General features: G+C 38.6%; 1 protein-coding gene across 2 annotated transcripts; it reads left to right on the top strand.

Moving 5' to 3' along the window:
• Positions 1–6976, top strand: LOC132852589 (up-regulator of cell proliferation-like). Of its 2 annotated transcripts, XM_060879862.1 has the most exons (3): positions 1–45; positions 1156–1206; positions 2344–6976. In XM_060879862.1, the coding sequence occupies exons 2-3, from the start codon at positions 1185–1187 to the stop codon at positions 6969–6971; spliced, it is 4650 nt and encodes a 1549-aa protein (XP_060735845.1). In that variant the 5' UTR covers positions 1–45; positions 1156–1184; the 3' UTR covers positions 6972–6976. The 2 variants fall into 2 exon arrangements, with proteins under 2 accessions (XP_060735845.1, XP_060735844.1); XM_060879861.1 differs by lacking the exon at positions 1–45 and having other exon boundaries at positions 1143–1206.
• Positions 6977–7195: the final 219 nt, after the last annotated feature.

The following is a 7195-nucleotide window of genomic DNA, read 5'->3' as shown; positions in this document are numbered from 1 at the left end:
CAAAGCAGAGACTTTGCCATGAGTACTTGTCCTCGCTTGGATTTGGTAGGCAAATATGATACTTTATCATTTTAAAGACGACAAATAATTTTAGTTATTTGGCTGTCAGCTACCATCCTTTGACTTCCCTGTTTTATTTTCAAGGTGTTTTACAGAATTACAAATGCTTTACTCTTGATGACTGAGAGGAAATATTTGAATTAAATAGATATGAAATTTTGTGCTGAATACATTGGAGGTTATTTCTCTTCATATTTTTTATATGCAGTAACCTGAAGTGGTATGTTTGATACCACCTCAAGGTTATGCAGTAACCTTGAGGTGGTATGTTTGATGTGGACTGGCTCTATGTTTCCCTAAATTCATAGTTGATTTCTATGAAGCATAATGTCATTGTTTTGTGCAAGGGAAAGGTTTATGAACATCTATGATTTACCAATGGATGTGGGCCAATATACCAATTCCCTTTTCATCTGTTCTGCTTTGTTGTTGTGCTGTAAAGCTATCAATGATAAAAATGAATTAGTGAAAATGAGTGCCTTCAGCCTTTGTGATGAACTGCTCTCAGGACCACATTAATAATCACTTTTGTTTAACACCAAATAGTGTAATGAATGGCAAACATGGAATTGTATTTGTGAATATTGACTATCATTTTTTAATATTGAATGTTAATTAATGTGTTTGTTTTTAAATAATTACGTATGCTGCTGCTTTGGGTTAGACGTTGCTTTGATATTGGTTTGATTAATACTTTGTGAGGGAGGCACGGTGGCTTAGTGCTTAGCGTTCGATTCCCGCCTCCACCTTGTGTGTGTGGAGTTTGCATGTTCTCCCCGTGCCTCGGGGGTTTCCTCCGGGTACTCCGGTTTCCTCCCCCGGTCCAAAGACATGCATGGTAGGTTGATTGGCATCTCTGGAAAATTGTCCCTAGTGTGTGATTGCGTGAGTGAATGAGAGTGTGTGTGTGCCCTGCGATGGGTTGGCACTCCGTCCAGGGTGTATCCTGCCTTGATGCCTGATGACGCCTGAGATAGGCACAGGCTCCCCGTGACCTGAGGTAGTTCGGATAAGCGGTAGAAAATGAATGAATGAATAATACTTTGTGCCAGCCACCTGTTCCTACCTGTACCTAATTAAACATGTTTCCTTTAGTAAAAGACTGTGGCTCAGGATCACCACAGATGGAGTTAAGTCAGCTCAAAGGTGAGTAAAATCTGTGGCATTCACAATAATGCATGAACAGGATAAAATAGAAACCTCTGCATTTATTGAAAGGGAAGTAAAAAACAATAATAACTAATTGTTATTGTATAATATTGCATTAGAATAAATTAATTATGCTGTCTAGAAGTATTTAATAAAAATGTTACTAAATAAGTTAATTATTAGTTTGATTAATTCTAGTGTTTGTCATTCTTGTCCTTGGACAAATTAGTTGTTTTCTTTGTACACTTTTTGCTAAACATTAGGGTTTGTGATTAGAGTCCAAGTGTATGTATAGACTCTAGGATCAAGGATATCATGTGCCAGTACCCAGCACTGCTCCTATGGGCCATAGCACTCCCAGACAATGTAGTACTCCTGTCTGCCGTTTCTGCAGTGGGGGTAAAAAATGGATATTAACCAATTAAAAAAATCTTCTAGGATTCTGAAATAACTAAACGCAAGGTTAAATACTAGTTCTCCAGTGAGAAGACCAGGTGGAGCAATTCAGTGAAGTGTTCATATGAAGCCATTGGCTTGCCTTCTTGTTTCCTTACTGATGCCATCCACTTTAGTTATTTACAAGAAAAGAGATTTATGATGTCTATTTTCTGTGGCTCAGACATATCTACATGGTTTGAGAAGTACAGAGGACACTGAATGAGGAAACATTTTCAGAGCAATATGTAACTGGAGAATTGATCTGCTGCCAGCATCAGAGGTGTAGGTGCTGACATAAAATAGCAGTGGATCTTAGGGATTAAGAGAGGATGTTTGATTTAGATTATTGCTCTCCTATCAGCTGTTCATTAGATCTGAGCTGCTCTAACTGTAAATCCTGTTCTAATGCCTCATGCATGGATAGGCAATGTAATTTGTCATTTAATAAGAGTGGAGCAGATGCAAGTGCAGTTTATATATGTTTAATGAGGTCAGGGCAGAAAAATCCAGAAAGTGAGGCAGAATCAAAGTGGCAAGCATGTTTGTAGGCCACAGTGCATTCTGGGAATTGGAGTTTGTGGCCTGTGTGCTCCTGTTTACCATAAATAAGTAGATCTAAGTATTTAGAATACTAAAATACTGTAGTCTTAAATAATAGTTAAGTTAATATTGCTATGAAATTGTCTCCACTTTCAGGTGATTTTCTTGCATTTCTTCAAACACTTGGACTTGACACTTTCTACCCAAACAAGCTGACTCTAAGGTCTTTGCTGGAGATTAACAGTAGCAATTTTTCTGATGAGGAGGTTCACTCACTGCAAGCATTACCAAGGGCTTTCCTACACAAATTACTGACGATTAATTCAAATTCAAGATGTTTAATATGTGTACCTTGTGAAAATAATGAGCAGGACTGTGAAGCCACCCCAAATCTTCTCGATCTCCAAACTGCACTCTACACCTGTGCTGACAGTTTCCTTCAGCAAGAAATGACACTTAAAATGTCAATGTGCCAGTTTGCAGTACCATTTGTGTTACCCAAAGGAGCTCATAATCAATACACTCTCATGTTGTGGGCTCTTAGGTCTGTCCTGAAAGAATGGCGTCCCCATTCCATGTCAGAATCTAAAGGTTTTGTTGAAGACAGTGTTGTTCATGCAAAAATACCTTTGATATCATTTGTGAGGCTGAACAACTCCAGCTTGTCCAAGTCACAAGTCTTGAACCAAGTGCTCAAAAAGTCGCAGCAGCACCAGGATTTTTTTTCTCATCGAGAAATAAATGTAGGATCCTCTGTTAGGGTAATTGCTAATGGCATGGTTGAAATATGCTGGAGTCTGCCATGTGGAAACAAAAACATTGATGTCTTTCCTGAGCCAGTGGCTTTTGCTAATTTAAGAGGAGATGTTTGCACATTTCAAACCCAATTCAGTTTCCTTACACGGGTGTCAACAGCCGTCTTTGTGTTCCTGGACAGTGTTGATGAAAACGAACAAAGGCTGTTTGCCTCTTTACCAGAAATTGAGTCCAAATTTTTTTTTGTAGTCAACACTAAGGGAAAAATGAATGGGTCATCAATTAAAGCAGCAGTTAATACTCTGAAAACAGAGAAAGATCGCATCATTCTGAAAAGCCAAGACATGAATATACTTAGATTCTCAAAGATGATCAGCTCTGCCATTAAAAATGTGCTAGGTGAACATTATACATCATGTGAAATTGAGGGTATGAAGAGAATTGCTGAAGAATTGGGTCTTGTCATTGATGAAAATGAAAGCAGAGCCTGTATGTCAGCAGAGAAAACAGCAGAGAAAATTCTGAAAAATATTGGGGTTCGGCGCACAGTGGAATATAAAAAGACACGGCTACCACTGCAAGGTGAAAACTGGAAAAGACTGGCTCAGATAGAAAAAGAGCAATGCCGATTACAACATTCAGGGGAGTTGAGTTTGGAGGAGTATAAGGTCCAACTTCAAAATGAAAAAGATGCAATTAAAGAGAAACAAAGCAAGTATAAGATTACAGAAACAATGGATATCTTAATAAAGGCATTGTCAACCTCAGATGATATCGAGCAAGCCTTTTTTCTCAGATGGTTGGGATTAAAGCTGGACATGCGATCACGAAAACACATGGCAAAACTTCGTCACAGATATGCACAGAGTGAACAAAAGAAAGACAGAGATGCTGTAGCCCAATTAGACCAGGAGCTGATTGACTCTTCTCTTGGCATAGAGCATTACATGAGAGAAATGGGACAAATCTATGAAGCTTCTTCATTTGGTTCAACTAACATGTCTGAAAAAATTCTTAATCTTCCTACTCTGGCTGCCAAACTGCTTCTGGCTGGGTTTCCTCTTGAGCTACTTGATGGAGATGCATCAAATATCCCAGAGAAATGGGTGAGTGATGTTCTCATGGAGCTACACAGTATGGTTGGGGGAAAGAGCCGTTTACTGGTTCTGACAGTCTTAGGGGTTCAGAGTACTGGTAAATCAACACTGCTCAACACTATGTTTGGAGTTCAGTTTGCAGTAAGCAGTGGACGATGCACACGTGGGGCATTTATGATTCTCCTACTTGTGGGTGAAGACTTGAAGGAAGAGTTACTTTGTGACTTTGTCCTTCTGATTGATACAGAGGGTTTGAAATCACCAGCACTGGCACAACTGGAAGACAGTTATGAGCATGACAATGAACTGGCCACGTTTGTGATTGGTCTTAGTGACGTAACCATCATAAATGTAGCAATGGAGAATTCCACAGAGATGAAGGATGTCTTGCAGATAGCAGTTCATGCTTTTTTACGGATGAAGGAAATTGGTAAAAAAACAGTCTGCCACTTTGTTCATCAAAATGTTGGTGGTGTATCAGCACATGAGAAAAACATGACAGACAGAAAAAAGCTTTTGGACCAGTTAAATGAGATGACACTGATTGCAGCTGAGATGGAAAGTCAGCCTGATGTGAGGAAATTCACTGATGTTTTGGATTATGATGTGGAAAAGAATAACTGGTATATACCAGGCCTATGGCATGGCACACCACCAATGGCACCAGTTAATACTGGCTACAGTGTGGCTGTTCTTGATTTTAAGAAAAACCTCTTGGAGATGCTTACAGAAAGAAAAGATGAAAATCCCATACAGATCCCAGAGTTCCTGAAATGGATGAGTAGCTTGTGGAAGGCAGTGAAGTTTGAGAATTTCGTTTTCAGTTTCAGAAACACTCTTGTGGCCCATGCCTATGAGAACCTTTGCAAAGAGTTTTCAGACTGGGAATGGTCTTTCAGAAGACATATTTTGTCTTTGATTTGTAATGCAGAGGTTCAGCTGTCCAACGCTGAAACAAGTTCTATTCAAGATGTCACTAAAACACTAAAGGAAAACCTGAACAAAGAGATTGGAGTTCAAACCAAATTAATAACTGAAAAACTGAAAGACTACTATAAACAGAGGGACCGTTATGTGCATTTGGTTGAAAAGTACAAAGCTGATTTTACTAATAGCATTAAATCTCTGAAGGGTGAAATGACAGATGAAGTGAGAAAGAAGTTTGAAGTTGTTCTTGACAAGAGGAGAAACAAGGAGAAAGTAGAAGACATACAAAATAAGCAAACTGATATAATTAAACAGAAAATCCTGCATCTACTGCAGAACTACAAAGGTCACAAAGATGAGGTGACTGATGAGGATCTCAAAGCTGATTTCGAAAGTATGTGGAGCCGTGAGGTCGAAAATGTCACTGGTCTTAGTGCAAAAGATGTTCCTCTGGATGTTTTTATGAAGTTTCGTTCAAGTTTCGGACATCGTAACATGACACAATATCTGCAGACAATTAGGAATTTGACAGAATATGGGCAAGAAGAGTTCAAGGCCAAGAAAGAACATGTGAAACTGGGCAAATTAAAAGGTTTAGTATATGCACACCGTAGTACAAAGTTGGAGCTACAGATTATTGCAGTTGATGTCATTACCAATTGCAATAAAATGATTGAACAGTTTACACAATCCAAAGATGATTACCAAACTACATTTACCAAAGATCTGCTTGATGCAATTGATGGACACCTCAAAAGAGCAGGCACCAAATATACTACAAAATTTGAATTTGACCTGAAATTGCACATTTGTGGCATTGCCTCTCGGAAATTCACAGAGATGCACAAGAAGTATCTCACTGAGCAAGATCCATTAAAGCATTTACAGAACTTTAAGAGGCAGTATCTCTCTGATTTCATTGATTTGTACAGAAAGAATGACCAGTACCAAAGGAAAGCTGAAGAATTCACTCAGGTCTGTCTCAAACCAGCAGTGACTGACTACATCGACCAGTCCATCGGACCTGACATTGTTGATGCAGTTTTGGAGAATAAATCTACTGCGTGTAGTTCACGATCTCTATTTCAGTACAACATTCAGAAGGAACTGCTGGAAAAGTCAAATTTCAATGAATTTGAGAAATACATTTTACATTATGAGAATTATGTGAAAGACTGGATATACAATCACATTGTTGGATGCTTTTCCAAAGACATATCTCTGCAAAAATTAAAAATGACGAAGCTGGAAATCATAATAAAAAAGATCACTGAAACAGTGGAAACTTGTAAGCTTGAAGCCAGTGGCTCACCTTTGCCTAATGATGCAGAAGGTACCACAATATTGATCCGAAATCTTTGCAAAACAATGAGTGATGTCATTGCAATACCTATGAACACAGTGGACAGAGTCCTGTTTCAGAACACATGCTGTTGTGATCCATTCACCAAAAGTCTCTGTGAATGTATTGATGACCTGAAACAACAAATATCAAAGGAGATCTCAGAGTCAACTGATATCAAAGAGACACTGAAAAATGTGTCAGTAAAACCCCAGGATGAGCTTTTCAAGAGGGTGTTTGGATGTGGAGTGCAGTGTCCATTTTGTGAAACACCATGTGAGGCAGGTGGAAAGGAACATCAGCTACACCATGCAGTTGTGCACAGACCAAAAGGTGTTGGCATGTACAGAAATATTAAGACTAATATCCTTTGTGAAGAGATCTGCACATCTAGTGTTCATGGCAATGGAAAATTTCAAAATCATGACACAAATTTCCAACCTCACCCCTACAAAGACTACCGGAAATATTACCCAGACTGGCATATTGCGCCTGACATGTCAGTAGAAGCCCCAGATTACTGGAAATATGTGCTGGTGACATTCAATAAGGAATTTGCTGAAAGTTATAAAGCATTGCCAGCTGTTTATCCAGATGTGTGGAATCAAATCACTAAAGATCAGGCTTTTAATAGTCTGAAGCTCATGTTTAATATTAAATAATGGTAAACCGGCAAAATATCACTGCAAACATATTGGAATTAGTGAAGAAGACAAACTCCATCACTCACAGTTCCTGTTATTGCTCAGGTGAAGCAGAAGCTGGAGCACTAGTTATAACTGACAGTACTTTTTTACCTACTTTTATCTAAATATACATAGAATCAATGTTTTTAAAATTAGGATTTAGGGGGATTTAAATGTATTATAATTACATTATATCTGTA

Source organism: Tachysurus vachellii, chromosome 10 (assembly GCF_030014155.1).
Source record: "Tachysurus vachellii isolate PV-2020 chromosome 10, HZAU_Pvac_v1, whole genome shotgun sequence".
NCBI lineage: Eukaryota > Metazoa > Chordata > Actinopteri > Siluriformes > Bagridae > Tachysurus > Tachysurus vachellii.
Note: the sequence above shows the minus strand (reverse complement) of the source record. Positions and strands in the feature narration are given on the sequence as shown.